General features: G+C 47.1%; 1 protein-coding gene across 1 annotated transcript; it reads left to right on the top strand.

The window, feature by feature from the left end:
* Positions 1-5,139: 5,139 nt before the first annotated feature.
* LOC112298746 (keratin, type I cuticular Ha3-I) lies at positions 5,140-10,181 on the top strand. Its single transcript, XM_024553835.3, has 7 exons — positions 5,140-5,575; positions 6,678-6,760; positions 7,252-7,408; positions 8,632-8,793; positions 8,887-9,012; positions 9,199-9,419; positions 9,618-10,181. The coding sequence occupies exons 1-7, from the start codon at positions 5,228-5,230 to the stop codon at positions 9,733-9,735; spliced, it is 1,215 nt and encodes a 404-aa protein (XP_024409603.2). The 5' UTR covers positions 5,140-5,227; the 3' UTR covers positions 9,736-10,181.
* Positions 10,182-19,180: the final 8,999 nt, after the last annotated feature.

The raw sequence follows: 19,180 nt of genomic DNA, 5'->3' as shown, positions 1-19,180 counted from the left end.
TGAACACAGAGCTGGGTCTCCGAATGTCAGTTACACGTGAGGTGCGACCGTGAGAGAATGAAACTGGTTTCAAAGAAGCACACAGAGTTTATACGTCCTTCAAAGCTGTCACCTGGGGAGAGATGAGGCTATGCACCCCAAACGTTTCTGAGACTCTCTCCTTTGGGCAAGGCTGAAGAACTGAAAATAGGAGCAACATTTGAGTGGTACCCAGCTGAGTTCTGAAGTGTTTCTCTTCTCATTTCAATGTTTTAACCACTGGGATTAACTTTGGATTTGGGGATCCCTCCCGCAAAAGTTCTTTAGAATCAAACTAGGACACTGAGTCTTTGCCAATGAGATATGTGATATAGCTTTGCTGGTGCCCAGCTCCTGCTGGTGTCCACTGATGCCTGGCCACAGGTCCCCTGGCCATGGTCCCTGCCTTTGGCTGAACCACTGGTCGTGTCTTCTATCCTTGAGATGCAGCTGGCGCTCTCTCCCCCTGCCGAGGCTGTGCCGGCTCTAATCTTGGTCTAACGCTCATGCTCCGGTGTGGTTGGAGCTCCCTTATGGAGACCACAGGCAGGAGGCCCTGGAAGGTGATTGAGTGGCACTCCAGGCCATGCACGGCATGTCCCAGACCCAGCTGGTGCATCCCAGACTCTCTTCCTTCCTGCAGGGCTAGTTCATCCCTAGGAGCCACCTCCTTGGGTGGTGGCCTTGTACAGATGCCCTTGTGCAATCCATCTCATCAGGCCTCTGTGCATGCTGGGACCACCGTCCACCGACAGTTACCTGCAGCAGGGACAGGGGCCCACAAAGACGGGGACCACTGTCTTTTGGGTTTCGTTGTCATTGCTGAAGAGCCTACTGCCAATCAAACTGTGGTTCTATTGTTGATAATCCTTCTTTTTTAATCTTTGTTTCTAAGATCGTCTCTTTGCTTCTAGTGTTGTGTAGCTTCACTGAACTATGTCTAGAGGTGGGTCTTTGTTTTCCTTCTTAGGACTGCCGTGCTTCTGGAACTGACTCGTGGTTTTCAGTATCTGTGCGAAATCCGCAGCCTTTGTGTTTTTTGAATATTGCTTCTGTCCTAATCTGTTTTCTCCTTCTGAATTATTTTAAAAATAGCTTTATGAATTGAAGTATAATTCATATCACAATGTAAAATTCATATGCCACAAAATTCACCTATATATAGTTTCATGATTTTAAATATATTGATAAAATGTAACCTTTACCACAATTTTAGAACATTTCATTATCCCGCATCCCCCCTGCCCCGCCCCAATAGATTTGCCTATTCTGGACATTGCCTATGAATAGAATCATACAATACGTGGCATTTTGTGACTAGTTTTTGAGAATATAGCTTAATGTTTTAAATTTAGAACCCAGTAAGAGACAGTTTAGCATTTTCTATTAAAAAAAAAAACCTTCCTGTAACAATGAGCATACACTTTTTTTTAATTCACCTTTTTGTTAGGGTGAAGCTTTTGGGAGATGGGGCTTTTTCCAGTGGTCTGAGTCCCAACTCTCTCACAAAGACCAAAGGCCTCGTCTCCTGCCCCTCAGTTCTCCAGTCTAACGTGCCTTTCCCCTTAGACTCTCCCACAACCTCAAACTCTCCATGTGCGCTTCGGCCAGTTTCTTCCCCGTCTGGGTCAACGTTTTCCCGTTTGCAAAATGGAATAGTTGGGTGAGTTGCCTGCCCAGCTCCTTGGTAGCGCCAACATTCTGAGAGTCTAGATTTTTTGTGACTCAGACACTACTTGCCAAAAAGAAATTTTATCATCATATATGTATGTGAGAGAGCCATTCTACGGACGGTGCTCAGTGAGGTGACCCTCGTACCCGGCTGTCTTGGGCTGCGGGCTGCCAGTTGATTGGGAGGACGTTTCTCCGAGGCTTGCTCCTCTGGGCATGCTCCTCACCGGAAGCTCAGTCCCACACAGCAGACCACTCAGGAGCTAGGGGTTGTGGGATCTCACAGGAGATTAGTTTCCCCTTACCACTTCTGAGTAGCTCCCTCTCGCAATCTGCAAACTCACCAGTTACCCCGAGGGTGCCGGTGCTAATCACCACAGAGTCCTTATTTCCAGATAACAAGTACAAGTGCAATGTAACGAGTATGTTGGAATAGGAGCCTTGCCTGGGTCCTTTAAAATGTCTTATTTCTTTAGAAGGCTTGTAGGAATTTCCTTTTGTAACTTTTAACATCAATTTTATGTCTTTGTGTGTGTGTGTGCGCGCTGAAGTAATACATATGTTTTCAAAATATTTGGAGGAGACAAAAAAGTGTAGAGAAGAAAAAAAATATTCATAGTCCTACTGTTTAGGAGCATCCAGTGTCATCACTGTAGGGTGGCTCTTTTTCCTCTCTCTGTTGTCCTCACTGTTAAAATCATATCACTTTTAATTTTGTTATGACTACTTGTGTATTTTATTTTGGGTAAAGTTATTGCTCTTGAGTAGGGTCACTATCATTTGAACAGTGGTGATTCTACGTTTCTCCAACTGGTAGGATATAATTCTGTATGTGATGGGATGTAATCATAGAAAGTTGCCTCACGCTGTTGGGATGTAATTGTGTCATCAATGTAAAATAACCATTGCGATCAGACAGGCAACAAAGTACTTCAGTATCACCGAATTCTATCCTTGCCTCATTCGCCCTTTACTTTTCTTCAACAAGGCGTGTCTGTGGACAACAACATTTTCTTTTTTTTCTCCACCGCTTTCAATTTCTGTCCCCAGGTAACAGCAGATCAGAATGGTTGTGAAATTATTTAACATTTCTGCAGCATGGTGATGGGGCCTGGGAATATGGAATTCTGTAAGACTCTAAGCAAGCCATTTCTCCATTCTGCACCCCAGTTTCCCCATTTGTAAAATGAGAGCGTTGGATGAGATAATCATTAAGATCACTGCCATCGCTCTTGTTCCATGAATTTCTCTCTTTTGATAATTGTGTCATTTGAGCTCTTCTTTAAGAGGTGGAAGGGAGGAGACGAAGAGCCAAACACAAAGCAGTCTGGTCTTTGACCTGCAGCTGAAACCAAGGGGCTCAGACTCTGCTGTGAGCATCTTCACCTGGGTCATGCTCTGTCCCCTACTAGGGCGCTAGGAAGGAGTTCCTCCTTTCCCTGGGTGCTGTATGGAAGCACACAACTGAATTCTTTCCTCAAAACTCTCTTTAGGATATGAAATACATTTCATGTTATGCCTTGCAACAAAACTGAAGTTACAGGCACGAACAGTTCCAAGTGCTTCTGCTTCTTAGGTAATTGTTCTTACATCACTGATTATTAGGAATCATCAGATCCAAACAAGCCCAACCTCCCAAACCGTGTAAAGCATACTAATCACTGTAAGGAGGTCTGAACTGTGAGAGCAAAGCTCAGGGGCTTCATAATCAGGCGTACGAACTGGCTGTGGCAGGGCTTCTCTAACAACCGGCATCTCAGCTCAGGGTGTTTGAAGCCTCAGCCTACCAACTTTGGTGCGGGTGCTGTACACAGGTGCTGTGTACAGTGCGTGACCCAGGGAAGGTCCTGGCAACCTGCCTGTTAACGTACCTGAGACCCTCTCCATGGTTCTGATCTTACAGATCTTACAGAGCCCCTGGGCCACGCTTGACAGTTTTGACCCTCACCTCCACTTTGAAGCTCTCTCCTCCTTGACCTTCTGTCAGGCCAAGAACTGGCTCTCTTCATTTTCTCTCGCCATTTCTCCCTGGCTCTTTTTCCTTATCCTGCTCTCTGGTTGGGGAGTTTCCCAAAGTTTGGCCCTCGGCCCCTTCCTGATCTTCTCTTTGTGCTCCGCCCTTGGTGCGTTGCTCCAAAACTCACATCTGCACTGGGGTAATATCTGTCATCAATTCTAGTCAGTTCCACGGACTGGCTGAACATTTCCCTGTTCCCTCAAATGCAGCTCATCAAGAATGAAACCACATCACTACTCTCCTTAGAACCTTCAATGGCTCCCCATTGCCCTTAAGATAAAGCCTAAAATCAAAGGGATGTAAAGATCCTTCATGCCTTCAAAAAACTAGGGAGAGATGTGGGCACATAAGTCCTGACAATGCCATGTTCAAGGTGAGCTGCGAGCCTGGAGAGAAGGAAGAGAGCATCTGTCAGAGGTTAGGGAAGGAAGTAGGTATCTACATAGCAGCAGGGGAGGTTGGAAAGAACCTGCTTCTCCTCCATCCTCATCTGTCACTCCCTGGCTCACACTGTCCCTATTGAGCTTCTCCCAGTCCCTCTGATGCAGAGCCTCCCAACTTACTGCTCAGTCCAAAGCAGTTAGGGAAGGAGGTAATCCCCTTATCTACGCAGCTCAGCAGGATGGAAAGAACAGAGATCTGTGCTGGCATCCTGGCTTCACAACACGCTAACTCCCACTCTCTATGTCTTGGTTTGTGCATCTGTAAAATGGGAATAATATCATTGAACCTTACAGGGTCATGGTGAGGAGTGAAGGACATTATGTTTCTGAACAGCGTCCAGCCCCACTGGGCCCATGTGGGTACTCAGCAAAGGCCAGCTCCTTCTGACCGTGGCCCTGGTCTTGCCCTCCGTTCCTCAGAGTGCCCTCACAGTATGAACTGGGACCTTGGCAAATGTCTGCTATCTGGAAGATGGACATTATTGTGGCTGTGGATGAGGCTCGCCGTCTCAGGCAACAGGGCCATTGGGAACCAGGCTGTTTGAATGGTTGCAGACGGATCTTGTCCTCTTTCTGAGAACCATGAATTTGGATTCTGACATTTGCAAATCTGACCTAGCAAAACATACACAGGTAGGAGCTAAGTTTTTCTCTCTCAGTGAGAGGAGCCAGAGGCTTGCCAAGGAGTCAGGGCTGTGAAGCTGGAAGCAAAGGAACAGTAGTGTCCCTGGGCCGCCGCACCCCGCTAATAAAGGCCAGGGCGTTCGTGAGGCCAGCTCTTTGAAGCCACACTGTGAAGCTCTTGCCTCACTGACGCGCCGCATGGAAGAGGAGTGCTGAGTGAGGGAGAAGCCCGAGTAAACACTTTTATGAGGTGAGGGACTCTTCTTAGGAAACATAACAAACTGCGGGGAAGGGCTTTTGACAGTCACCGAAGAATTAAGAATGAAAGGGCTGACTGCCACGTCCACACCCTCAGCGGGGAGGGTATAAAGGCTCCCGGGAGAAGGAGACCCACACGCTCCTTGGAGAACCGGGATTCTGTCTTCAGCCCTACGCCTTGCTCCCTCCCGGCACCATGCCTTACAACTGCTGCCTGTCCAATATGAGCTGCCGCTCCAGCTGCCCCTCCCGGCCCTGTGTGGCCCCCAGCTGCCACAACATCCCCCTGCCCGGGGCCTGCAACATCCCCGCCAACTTGGGCAACTGCGGCTGGTTCTGCGAGGGCTCCTTCAATGGCAGCGAGAAGGAGACCATGCAGTTCCTGAACGAACGCCTGGCCAGCTACCTGGAGAAGGTGCGGCAGCTGGAGCGGGAGAATGCGGAGCTGGAGAGCCGCATCCAGGAGCGCTGCCAGCAGCAGGAGCCGCTGATGTGCCCCAGCTACCAGTCCTACTTCCGGACCATCGAGGAGCTGCAGCAGAAGGTGAGCGGTGGGCCCCACACTGCCTGGGCAGGAAGTTGTAGGGAGGGAATCTGAGATATGATTCGGAAACAAGATCGGCTCCAACGGGGATTGAAACGCAGGGGTTCAAGTCCGGCTTTTCCATTTTGTTTTCTTGAGGGCCCATGTTATTCTAGGCCCAGGACTGTTAGGTCTGAATATCTGCATAGTGTTATTCTATGTGGTGGTGGCGGCACTTTGCATAAATAAGCTGTAATTAAAAGCTGCCTCTGAGTGCTTCTGTGCATTTGCCAAGCTCTGGAATCATCACCCTGGGGTGAGAGAAAAGATGGAACTCGGGAACGGAGCTGAGGAAGCAGGGCCGTTTGTAAAGACTGGGCCATTTTCCCTTCCCTCATCTGGACTTTGGACCACTCTCACCTCTGGCTGCTTTCCTCCTGGGAGCTCCCAATCTCCTTGACTTCGCTGTCCTGCCCTAGATGCTCTGGGCTTCTCCTGGTGAGCACTGCCCAGCGAGGGCAGAAGACGGCTGGCTGAAGCCAGAAAGAGTGAAAGCTACTTACCAGGATATAGTGCAAAGCCATCCTGGGTGGCTGGGAGGACGTGGCTGCTTCCCTGGCCCAGTCCCCCCACGGCCCCACCCCCCAACTGCTAGTTTATGAATTGACCTTCCCCACTGGATGGGAAGTCTCTTGAGGGCAAGATCTGGTGATCTGGTGCCTACTCATTTTTATGTCCTCAGCTCTTAGAACCAGGATGGATATACAGTATGTTTTAAAAAATGAATGCTACTTATTATCAGCTTCTCAGGATTGCTTATTAGGAAAGAAAAAGAAAGATGACTTATCTACTGTTACTTTCCTTGTATTTTGGTGTTCTTTTCAAATTTCTTTCTTTTTCTTTTCCCTCTAATTTTATTGTTGCTCAAGTAAAGTTCTCTGCCTTCCCCCCCCCAATTTAATTTCTTAAATATTTATTGAGCATGTAGATAGTATTGAATAATTTTATATAAGGTCCACTGTGATTTCTTTTTCATTCTGCGCCTTCCATATAGGTGAATTCGTAGGGATTGCTGCTGTTGAAACACAGCCAAGCTCACTCTAGAACGTTTTGGGTCTTCCAGATCCTGTGCAGCAAGGCAGAGAACGCCCGCCTGGTGGTGCAGATTGACAACGCCAAGCTGGCCGCGGACGACTTCAGAGCCAAGTGAGTGGCCCACGGGGTGCTGCCTTCCCTCTCTTCTCTCCGTCCCCTTAGCCTGTCCTCACACTGACAAACATGGACAAACCCCTTCCCTGGATGTTTCCCCAAGATCTCGGAGGCTGCCCAGAGCTCAGACTCTTCTCCAGATTCAGCCTCTTCCTCCTGCTTCCCTGTGGCACGACATCCCCAATCTAGTGCAGAGTCTGCTCCCCAGATGCTCTCTGATGCATGGAATTCAACCAGGAGAATTTGGGAGATGGATTAATTTTGGAAATGTCACCATTTTTCTGGGCTTTTATCCTCCTAAGTCCACCAGCTCTTTATTTATTAAAAATAATTACCAGTGCATTTTTCTCTAAGAGCTGCTGCTCTGTGTTAAAAGCCTAAATGAAGTAGAAGGCTGTAAAACACACAAGCTCCAACTCCCAGACGTCTGACAAACCAAACCAGAGTCAAGGCCAGGCCTGTCTCCAATGTTCCTGTACCTATCACAGGTACGAGATGGAGCTGGGCTTGCGGCAGCTGGTGGAGTCGGACATCAACGGCCTGCGCAGGATCCTGGATGAGCTGACCCTGTGCAGGGCCGACCTGGAGGCCCAGGTGGAGTCCCTGAAGGAGGAGCTGCTCTGCCTCAAGCAGAACCACGAGCAGGTGAAGTTCCCCAAGGAGCAACAGCATCGAACTTGCTGAGGCCTGTTTCCAACCCCACAGCTCCCAGTGCCTGAGAGGCTCAGCTAGCCAGAGAAGGGGTAATCCAAATGAAAAGGGATTTGTTGAGAATGAGAACTATCTAAAAATCCCTGATAGCAGATTAGGGTTTGTGAGCCAGAGGCAGGAATGAGAGTGAAGGACATACAGCAACTCAGCAGCCTCCTGTGCTGGCAGGGCAGAGCAGATGGGCCGCAGAGGCCTTTTACCTAAGTCTCCTCTTAGTGACTGCAGGGGCCAGGACGAGGCCTCTCCGCACGGGCAGGAGGGCTGAGCTGGCAACAAAACCCCTTTCTTCCTTCATGCTGAGCTCTTCCTGCCAATCAGAATTGTCTAAAGGAAACTGAAAAAAAGGTTCAGCACCACTGCTTGCCTCATGATAAAGACAACTGATACGCAAACCTTAAATTCCCAAACAATGTAAATGGTGATAATATTAATTGAGTGCATACTGTGTGCCAAATGTTGTGCTAAGTACTTTAGAACTTCAGAGATAGTTTTCACTTTACAGATGAAGAAATTGGGGCTTTCAGAGGCATGCAGAAGCCATAGAGTAAGAGGGAGAGATGAGGCCCAATTCAAATCTGTCTGGCATCCATGTAAGCCCAAGCACCACACAATGTTGGCTCTGGGAGGAGATTAGCAGGGAAATGAACACATACTTATTTCCTCCAGCAAAATCGATACTGGTGGAATCAACAAATCACCAGTTAAGTCTATTCTATGCCAGCATGTCAGATTTTGAAGTAAGCATTTTTTAAATTCCTCTTTAGCCAGACTCTATCCTTTTTATTACCCATGGTTAAGAACCTAATGTAAGAGGCTATCTGGCATACCAGCAAAACCAGCAAACTTGGCGTATGGGGTCCATAGTGCGAATTGTGGTCCGTCACAGCTCACCTCCCCAAATGAGGAGCACTGAATACGAGGGTGGAAGGAGGCCATGCACTTGAAAGCGTTTTGCAAAGTGGAATACACAAATTATCATGAATATAAAGCCCAGTTAATGAGAGGATCAGAGGGAACTGAGCTGTTGAAAGCTTACAAGTGATCACAAGTTGCACTGCATTCTTAGAGGAGAGAATCGGGCTCCTTTGTGATATTTTAAATTTTCAAATCTTTGAAACTTAATAAATACTGTTAAAATATTTCAAACTTTCCATCAGGAAGTCAACACCCTGCGTTGCCAGATTGGAGACCGCCTCAACGTGGAGGTGGACGCTGCCCCCACTGTGGACCTGAACCGCGTGCTCAATGAGACCAGGTGTCAGTACGAGGCCCTGGTGGAGACCAACCGCAGGGACGTGGAGGAATGGTTCACCAACCAGGTGGGCATCTCAGTACAGGGCCACTCAGGACCCAAGTCTCCTTGTGGCCCTCAAGGCAGAGTCTGAGCCCATCCCTTACCTTTGGTGTCTCAGACCCAGGAGCTGAACAAGCAGGTGGTGTCCAGCTCAGAGCAGCTGCAGACCTGCCAGGCAGAGATCATCGAGCTGAGACGCACAGTCAATGCCCTGGAGATCGAGCTGCAGGCCCAGCACAACCTGGTGGGTATCATCCACAGCTCCTGCTGACAAGTGCGAGGTCGGGGAATCAGAGTCACTGGCAGGCCTTTCGGGACACAGTCTCCTGAACTCTTGAAGCTGTGACTTACATGGAACCCTGTGGAGGGACATGTTAAAGGAGCAGCTCTGTGACATTCCCCAACATTATGTTCCCCCCTCCCCCCACAGAGGGACTCCCTGGAGAACACACTGACAGAGACCGAGGCCCGCTACAGCTCCCAGCTGTCCCAGGTGCAGTGCATGATCACCAATGTGGAGTCCCAGCTGGCGGAGATCAGGAGTGACCTGGAGCGGCAGAACCAGGAGTACCAGGTGCTGCTGGATGTCCGGGCCCGGCTGGAGTGTGAGATTAACACGTACCGGAGTCTGCTGGAGAGCGAGGACTGCAAGTGAGTGTAAAGCTAGCGATACTTTCCTTGAGGGCACGTGAAGTTGGTGTGGGGATGAGGAGTCTTCTTGATGGAAGTGAATTTATAAAGTCAAGCTTTTGGATAGCAGCCAAGAAAGATATCAACCGAGTATTTTTAGCATCTTCCTCTTTCTTCAGTTCATTTTACCCTAACTTGCCCCAATAATTTTGTTTTCAGGCTCCCCTGCAACCCCTGTGCCACAACCAATGCATGTGACAAGCCCATTGGACCCTGTGTCTCCAACCCTTGTGTCCCACACCCTCGGTGTGGGCCTTGCAATACCTTTGTTTGCTAGAGGCATTGATGGCAGGAGGAGAAAGGCCCCGAAGTCACATCCTAACTTCATGCAAACATCTCCAACAGTGACCGATTTGGATAAAGGAAGAAACTTCTGTCTGTACCAGCTTCCAGGCACCTCTAGGCTTCTGCTGAATTTCCTGGCTTGATTCTTTATTATAAGGGACATAGAGTCTACTCATTGTCTCTAACTTCTGAAACACACAGAGAAATCTATAACAGGATCAAGTAGTATCTGTTATCCTAGCGACACATTTGTATAGTGTGCTATGCTTTAACAGGTACTTATCTAGATGTGATTTTACAGTAATTACTCACCAGCTTGCTAAAGGGCACCCTAGGAAACTAAATAGAATAGGAATAGGAAGAAATATTGCTTGTCACTCTTTTGGTCTTTGGAGATGCAATAAAAGATCCCTTGTTAACCTCTTAATAAAATCTTATTCTGGCACAAGAGTGATAATTGTCTGTTTCATTCATTAATTCCAAAATTGGGTGTCTTATATAAATAAAAAGTAAGCAGTGTTGTTCCATCAGATGAAGGGGTCATTCACCCCAATATATGGCCTGTGGTTTCTCCTAAAGGAGAAGTCTCCTCTGGACATCACCCACCCATTGGCGTGGGTTTCACGTCTGGGAAGGCGGTGGCCGGAGAGGACGGGCGAATCCGGGAGAGCGCCTGCACACGTTTCCTGACGAGGTCTTCCAAGGGAACAGGTGAGGGAATCACAGACACTGGTCAGCCACAGGAGGAAGTGAGTCTCGAGAGAAAGGCTGTGTCTCTTGGCAACGTGAAATACCGTAACCTGGAAAGAACTGGGAAAAATAGACTCAGCCAACAATGATCCTCCTGCCCTTGGTCTTCATGCTCCTGGTTCTCTGGCTTGCAGGTTGTGGGACTTCTTATCCTCCATAATCATATGAACCGATTTCCATTAAAAATATAATTTATATATAATATGCCAATTTCCATAATAAATCGCATCATATATATAATAAATCACATATATATTTTTTCTTCTCTTGGTTCTGTTTCTCTGGAGAACTCTAGTATGTGGAGGGAGAGTGCCTAGATGGCAGCTGATCAAGTTTGTGGTGACCTGTGTGTTCCAAATGTACCATACAGGCCCGAGAAGCTTTTGCTGGGGACAGGAGACTGGAATGGTGGAGTGTGCATTCAACATGGGCCATCTTTTCTGGTTCTCACACTTCCCTGGCTTCAGTGAACCTGGAGGTAGTGAATTAAATTTGCCTTCAGGGTCAGCTCAGAAGGCTCCTCTCTTTCTTCCTTCAACTTTCTTGCTATAGGAGGGAGGAAGGGAGAGAAGGAGGGAGGGGAGAGAGAAAAGCAAAACAGAGTGAGAATGTGATGTAGGGCTCAGGTAAAGGGTTATTGGTAAACCTCAGGAAACAGCTTACACCAGGTACACCTTGGTTTTGTTGCTGGGGAGAAAGGAGAGGGAAGAGGCAGAGGGCAAAGACTGCAGGCCCTTAGCATCCCATGGATTAGGGAAAGGATTGCCTGGGAGAGAGCGAGAGCCTGTGCAACGTTCTCTCTTATCCTCATGCCCTTCTTACAAGAGCTAGTCTTCCTGTTGACAGAGACCCTCCCCTCAAGCCCGGGCCAATTTGTGACTGCAGAGGAAGTGACACTATGTGACTTCTGAGGATCGTTCATAAAAGAAAAAAGCAGCTTCCCCCTGGTTCTCCTGGGATGCTTGAGACCCAGATACCAAGCCATGAGGAAGCTCAAGCAGCCTTCATTCCTTTCCAGGTGACGTCCCAGACATCACAGAGCAGAGACCAGCCAATCCGTCATGCCTTTCCAGAACTCCTGACTCACAGGATCCACGAGCGTAATAAAATATTGGTTGATTTGTAGCATTCTATTTGGGGTGTTTGTTATGCAGCAGTAGCGACCAGAACAAGGGCTTTCTCTGGGGCCTCTGGTTTGTCTTCACCTCGAGCAGGAACCCACTGAAAGCATCAGGCATTCCCTTCTCTATTTTCCAGAATCCATGAAATTCTAGGGGCTCTAACCAGGGCTGACTTTCTTTTGTTGGCTGTATTTCTAATTGTAACGGTGGCTGAAATAAACATAATGCACTAATCATAGAAGTGGTAATTATAGAAGAGGCTCTACTAACAAACTCACAGAAGATTCACGTATTAAAAGGATCCTTATAAGTATTTTGTAGACATCAGCAGTTGCAGCTCCTGCTTAACCAATGAACAACTGACTGCAGGAAGTCAGGACGCCTGAGATGCTGGGATGGCCTTTGTGACCAGAGACCCCCATCTTCCAGGCTGCTGGTGCCTGAAGAAAATCATTTCCTTTATAGCAGCGCCTGCCTCTGGAGCATTCATTGGCTTTCGACGCGGCAGGCAACCAGCCAGACCTGCATTCAGTTACACAGAGACCAGCCTTGCAGGTATTTCCCAGCTGGATTTTTATTCCTTTAAAGATAGAAACCTACTGTATTGTAATCTGTGTTCGATACCTCCAGGATCTGAAGTCTTCGTGGTCTGTTTATGATGCCCTCTAGTTTCCCCTGGTTCTCGCTCATGGTGCCTTGTTTCCTTGTGTGATCAGTCACAAATGACTAAGTTGTTCCTGTGTCAGTCAGGACACGTTACATTACAGCTACCACAGTAACCATCGACTCCCGAACTTTCCAACTCTTAACCACGGGAGTTTATTCCTTGCTCGTGCTCTAAGTTCAGCCGAGGCCATTAGGAGGCTCCAGTCATCCTACTTACTCAAGAACCTAGGCTGAGAGTACCTCCAGCTCTAGCTCTACCGCCACAGGTCTGCCTGGGAGGGGGCGACTTCTGCAGTGACTCATAAAGCTTCGGCCACGTGCTATTAAGCAAAGCAAGTCACTTGCTCATGCCTCGCTTCAAAGGATGTAGAGAAGCGCATTCCTGTCATATTTCTGAAAGGCAGAAATATTTGGTGAATACCACTAATGTTTACCATCTCTGTTTTCCTTGGAATATCATTTGTAGGGCTTCGTTGAGGTAGGGTGATGGTTGTTTGTCCACCATGGGCGTCTGTTCCTGCCGCTGCGCTCAGGCACTGCCGGCCAGAGGCCTCTTTAAGCGCATGGCCTGAAGTTTTGGGATTACGCAGGTAACCAGGTAACGTGCAAAAACAGTGCCCTGTGGTGGGAGTGGGTGGGCAGAGGTTGTATCCGGCTCCCCATCACACCAAGGGTGTGGCCCTTTGGGGTCCCAGCTTTAAGGAGTGGGGGATCTGCTAGGGGAGGCTCTACAGTGGGTGGGACCTGGACTTCATGTTCTGTTTCTATCCCCTGAGACGTCACAGAAACTGTAATGCGAGTTTGTCGGATTCAGCAAACGCCCTTGAGGGAGCAGCGTTTTCATCGCTCTGCCTGACTCTCTGGGCACCTACCAGTTCCCTGGTTCTTTGATAATTTTTTTGGCAGTTTGTACTCACTTCCCAATTCTTCGATGCTTTAAGGAGACTCAAATTTTTAAAAACAAGGAGACAGCAGCGTATTTAGTGGTTTTCCTCATGCAGGTTCATGCAAATGGCCTAGTCAGCCGCATGCCCTGAAGGAGAATCTCCCGAGCTACACTGTCCACTGGCCGATACACGGGGCTCTTTCAATTTAAATACACGAACATGAAGTACAATGAAACATTCAGTCTCTCCATCACACCAGCCACGCTTCCGGTGCTCAGTGGCGCAGTGGGTGCCATGTAGGGCGGAGCAGACGCAGCACAGTTCTGTGCTTGCGAGGGGGGGGGGGAGGGGATTCTGTATGACAGCGTGGTTTCCAGACCCGATTGAGTGAAGCGGCGGCTGAGAACGAGGAAGGGCGAGTGAGGCACGGCAGCAGGGACCCCACTCTCTCCTTGTGGGCATTCGGACTGCGCTGCACTGTGAGGGGCCAGCTCACATTCATTTGTGATTTTATTTATTCATTCGTTTAGTAAACAGTTGGGAGTGCCCGCCATATGGGAACCATGGGTGAAACCCCGTGACTAAAACACCTGCGGTCTCTGTGATTGTAAAACTTACAATCACTTGAATATATTCTTACTCTCTAAGACTTAAGAGAAAGAGGTGATTTCTCTGGTTCCCCCAAGAAAGTCTGACACAGAGGGAGGAGAATGGGCTTCAGACAGACAGATCTGGGTTCCAATGCAAGCCCTGCATCTTCTAGTTAAAGTGGTTGACCTCCGTGAGCCTCAGTTCCTCATGTACAAGATAAGGACAATAATACTTATTGTATATAGTTATCTTGAGTATTAGCCAAGAAAACACATACAAAGGGCTAGTGCCGTACCTGGCACAACCGGGGGGTTGATAATGTGCCCACTTTGCCCAGAGATGGTTTATTGGACACATGTTTTAAATCAGTGCCACATAATACAATAAGCTTCTCACATCAAACCAAGTTTCTCTTGAGTTGCATCTGGTGAAGCCAGAACTGGGGCTTATTTTGTGATGGTCTCTAACAGAAACACTGGAAGCTGCATGTGTAATGTCACGTGGTGAACACTAGAGGCCGCCAGAACAGATGCCATGCCCAGGTTTTTAAGGACCCCGGTTTTTAACACCTCCGCACCTTGTTCTTTATTGCACACCAAGAATTCATTTAATATGCACTTAAGGTCCCCAGTTAGGAATACCAGGGCATTTTTTTGTAAAGCAGTATCGGCCACACCTCAAAATAAATTCCTAATGGATAACAGCATTAAGTGTAAACAATGCAACTATAAAAACTGAAAGTTAATAATTGTCTCGTTTGGGGATGGTGAAGAAGTTTCAAAGCCTAACAGCAGCAGAAAGAAAAACTGTAGGAAGGTTTTCCTATATGAAAAGAAAATTATACACATAAAACCACCACAGACACAATGAAAAAGAAATGATACATGGGGACAAATTTTGCAACATGTGTGAGTGACAGAAAGGAAAGTTAATAATGTAGCATAAAATAAGTTCTTATAAATAAATTAGAAAAGATGAATAGCTTAACAGAAAAACTGGCATGAGCAGATAATTCCTAAAAGAAGAAATACAAGTGGCCTATGAAATAAAGGCACTAATAATGAAATAAGTATAAATAAATACTACAATGAGATTTCATGATGGGGCTGTGACTCATGACAAATCTCTTGACAGAGAAATAAGTCAGAAAAAGTCAAGAACCACACGACTTCATGGCTGTGTGGGGTATAAAACGGAAACTCAGGGGCACAGACAACAGCGTGGTGGTCACCAGAGGGAAGGGGGACGGGCAGTAAAGGGCAAACAGGCAGAGCCTGCGGTGACAGAAGGAGATTTGACCTTGGGGGGTAGGCATGCAATGCAATATACAGGTCACGTATCACAGAAATGTACACCTAAAGCCTACATAATTTTATTAATGAATGACATCCCAATAAATTTAATTAAAAAAACTGGTATTGGGAAAGCACTGTGACATGGGTGCAAATGGGGACAAGTTTTCTGGAGGATAATTTTAAAACATCTATTTATAGCCTTAAAATTATTAACATGCTGAAGATTCAGTAATTACATTTCTAGGCATGTATTTTAGGGAGATAAGAAAGAGGCATAAAGGTTCACATTTACGGAAGTTCATCTTGGTGTTTTGCTTTCAATATTGCAAAACTGGGAACAACTTAGATATCCAACAATAGGGAAGGTTTACATCAACATGAAAATATAAATGCTCACGTTTGTGATATTTAATAATCAGCATATTTCGGAGCATTTTCTCAGGTTAAGTACAATACTCAGTGCATGAATCAGTTTACACAGTATGATTTTGACTTTGTAAAATTCTGCGTCAGGAGGAAACCTCACAGCAGCACAGTAGGTCTCACCTTCCCCCTGCAATCTCCTCTTTCCTCACCATGTGGGCGTCCGTGGGGTCTCTCAATGTCCACGGCCCCCAGCGTAGGGTTAGTACTGTAGAAACGCAGAGGGAGTGACTCAAGTCAATGCTTAGCTTACGCAATTTGAAATAGACTTTTGTATGTGTCAGGGGGGAAGTGACAGAGAAGACCTCGGGCTTCCCGGGTGGGGTGAAGGAAGGATGCAGAATTTGTGGGGAGCGGGGAGAACTCAGGTATCTCCGTATCAGGTCTCTCAGAGGGAGGATGGTGGTCGGGTAAGAGAGGACCATGTACCTCTCAGGGGATGCCCACCATGAACCGGTGGCCATTCTCTTTTATGCTATGGGACTTTCTGAGCCCCCCCACCCCGACTCAGTTTCCATCTCCACATGAAGGATGGGAGGGAGAAATCCTGAACGATTTCTCACCTTACACAGAACTGACTTTTCCTGCCCCATAAGCTGGAATGAAGATTTGAAATAGGTTTCAGCAGACTGAGAGAAAAATTGCTATATATTTTTAACATACCTTGGAACATAGACTTAGAAATCTGTACCTGATATATATGGACTTGTATGTATATACATTTGTATTTATATATCAATGCAAATATTTAGAAAAAACAAAGGAAAATAAGATTAGGAGTAAATATTATTGTGGGCTTATGGATGATCTTTCTTATCTTTAATTTTTTTGTATTTTTCAATAATTCCACAGTAAGTAGGTATCAAATTTATAATGTAAACATTATTATTAAAATACAGCATTAAAGGCTAATGACAGCCTAGGAAAAACATTTTTAACTCATAGTACAGATGAAGCTTTTATTTTCTAATTCACAAAGGACTCCTATCAATCAAAGAAAAAGACCAACAACCTATTAGAAAAATGGACCATGGAAAAGAAGATTGACAGAAAAGGGAGCATAAATAGCATTTCAGCACGTGAAATATTGCTTAATTTTATTTACGATAATGGCAATGCAAATTAAAACTATCTCAAGATCTTATCTTTTTCCTGTCAGAGTGTCAAGGTCGCCAACTCCGACACCACACATTGCCGATGGGAGTGTGGACTGGTCTCTCTCTGCAGGGCGACTGGCAACATCCATCAGAATTAAAAACACAGAAACCCATTGGCTCGGCAATTCCTCTTCCAAGAGTTTATGGGAAAGATATATAAAGTTACATAATAGCAAATACGAAAAAATAAAGTTCACAATAGCAAAATATTGGAAATTAGATACTACTGTCTTTCAATAGAGAATTGGTTAAATAAATGATGGGTACAATAAAACACTATGAACAGCTTTATGCACTGATATGGAATGAGTTCTAAGATACCTTGTTAAGAAGAAAAAAGGAATTAAGAACAGCGTGCATGTTACACTACCATTTGTGTAATGAACTATATACTATATATATATCTTTTTGTATATAAATAATAGCTAATTTTATCAAACAACATGTGGCCAATCATTTTTCTAAGGGCTGTATTTGCATATACACTAATTCACCTAACCTTCCCAGCTCCCTATGAGACTGGCCGTTACCACAACCTCCACGTTAGAGAGAGTAAATTCGGGTACTTAAGTGATACTAAGGATGGGGGGAGGGTGAGTGAGAGGCAGGCCTGGCAGGACACAGGAAGAGAAGGGAGACTGTTTGCTGTGTCCCTTGTGCACCGCGACCACAGGACTGCATCGTCTATCATTTCAAAAGAATGAAAAGAATGTGTCTGCCATGAATGTGGCCGAGTTACACTTACCCAACGTGTGCATCTGCCTGTGGGTTGGAGCGCTGGGAGGGGCCCTGCGCGGGGAAACAGAGCATTCGTGGCCCAGCCGATCAGGAAACAGAGCAGGGTCAAGTCGGGCACGGCTACCGTCATTCTACATTAATAATAATAAAAAACAAACGTTTGCAGGTGATGGCAGGGCTGCACGAGGTTCTAGCAGTGTTTCCTAACCCATTTGATGATGGAGTCACCTGGGAAACTTTAAAGTAGCTGCGCAGGCTCCGGGGAGCAGAGTCTGATTTAACAGAACTGGGTGCAGGTTGGGATCCGTGTTTTTCGGAAGCCCCTGCCCTAGACAATTCCGATGGAAAAATCTGGTTTAGAAACCCTGAACCACATGGTCTTTAGGGGTTCCCCCCAGTTCTAAAATGCCACATCCCATGATGTACTGTGTCCTATCAGATCCAAGTACCCTGTCCCTTCTGCTCCCTGTCTCCATTCCCCTGGCCTCCTAGTTTTCAGTCCTTCTAGCCCTTTCTAGAGGCTGCCTTATCTCCAGGCTCATCTGAAAAGAGGAAGGGAAACTGAAAAGGAGGGACTGTGTCCCTTGATCTAGATCTCCATGACAACCACCACCCTCCACCTCCCACTTCCAGAGGGCGGAGCCCACAGGCTCCAGAGTTGCTATTACCCGTTCCAAGGGGGTGACGAGGTACCGAAGCCCAGATGGGGACAGGAAATTTGGCCCATCTCAGAATTCACACATGGACCCAAATCCTCTCTGGATTCTAGTCTTCCAATGGCATTTTATTCACTGGATGTTATTCTGGGTATTTTATACGCTCATCCCTCATTCTGCCAGATGGTCTTTAAAAAAGTGCACATTTCAACTTTAATGTACTTTTGAATATTCAGTGACCATCCTTCTTCCTTTTTCCCTCCCTTCCTTCCTCCCCTCCCTCCTGTCCTTTTTCTTCCTCTCTCCCTTCCTTCCTCCTCTTCCTCGTGAGGAAAGGCCTGGGGCCAGGGTGTCTCAGGTTCTGACCACTGCTCTTCCAGCCCATTTAGAGAGACAGGTGTGCGTTCAGCTCTCTGCACAGCCCAGAGAAACGTGGTTCCCCTGCCTCTTGCAGTTTTATGGTGAGTCTCTGCATTTCCCAGGGCAGTTATTACTCATGATTGATGGTTACCGACCAAGCTCAAGCAGAGGGCGGCACACTCCACATACCACACACACACACACACACACACACACACACACACACACGCATTTGGCATCAGGATGAAGATGCCATTTCCAGCTGGGAGGAGCCACATGGCCAGACCTCCGCAGTAGCCTCTGCCTGTGGCAGAAGGCACAGAGCATCTTGCTTTTACCAGTGTGGTTTTCCAGGATTGGCATCCATGACGAAAGGAGCTGGCTGCCCACTTGCCATCAGAGCAGATGTGGGAGAGGCGCGCCCATGCCAGAGCCAGGATTTGCCACGGCCTCCTCCCTCCTCTCGCCAACCCGGGCTAATGATGGCCGGCCTGCGTTTGACCATGATGACAGGCCTTTCCAAAGATGTATTTTTACCCTCTGGACAAATAGCAGTTGGGACGAGTGGGGCTTTTTTTATGAGAGGAGGTACTCTGAGCTGGAAAATAAACAGGCAGCTAATGAGACACTCTCGTGGAAACTGGCATAAATAATAACAACAAAAAATACACACATCTGGCTCTTGTGCCAACACCCTTGGGGAGGGGATATAAAAGCTGCCGTCCAGCGAGTGCCGGCCAGACTTGGGGAACTCCGGCTGCGCTCCTGACCTGCGCCCTGACCAGCCAGGATC

The sequence above is a fragment of the Desmodus rotundus genome, chromosome 9, assembly GCF_022682495.2.
Source record: "Desmodus rotundus isolate HL8 chromosome 9, HLdesRot8A.1, whole genome shotgun sequence".
NCBI lineage: Eukaryota > Metazoa > Chordata > Mammalia > Chiroptera > Phyllostomidae > Desmodus > Desmodus rotundus.
Note: the sequence above shows the minus strand (reverse complement) of the source record. Positions and strands in the feature narration are given on the sequence as shown.

Coding starts and splice junctions, on each gene's coding strand:
- LOC112298746 (XM_024553835.3), top strand. CDS start 5,228: ATGCCTTACAACTGCTGCCTGTCCAATATGAGCTGCCGCTCCAGCTGC. Junction 6,761..7,251: donor GCGGACGACTTCAGAGCCAA/GTGAGTGGCCCA, acceptor TACCTATCACAG/GTACGAGATGGAGCTGGGCT. Junction 9,013..9,198: donor TGCAGGCCCAGCACAACCTG/GTGGGTATCATC, acceptor CTCCCCCCACAG/AGGGACTCCCTGGAGAACAC.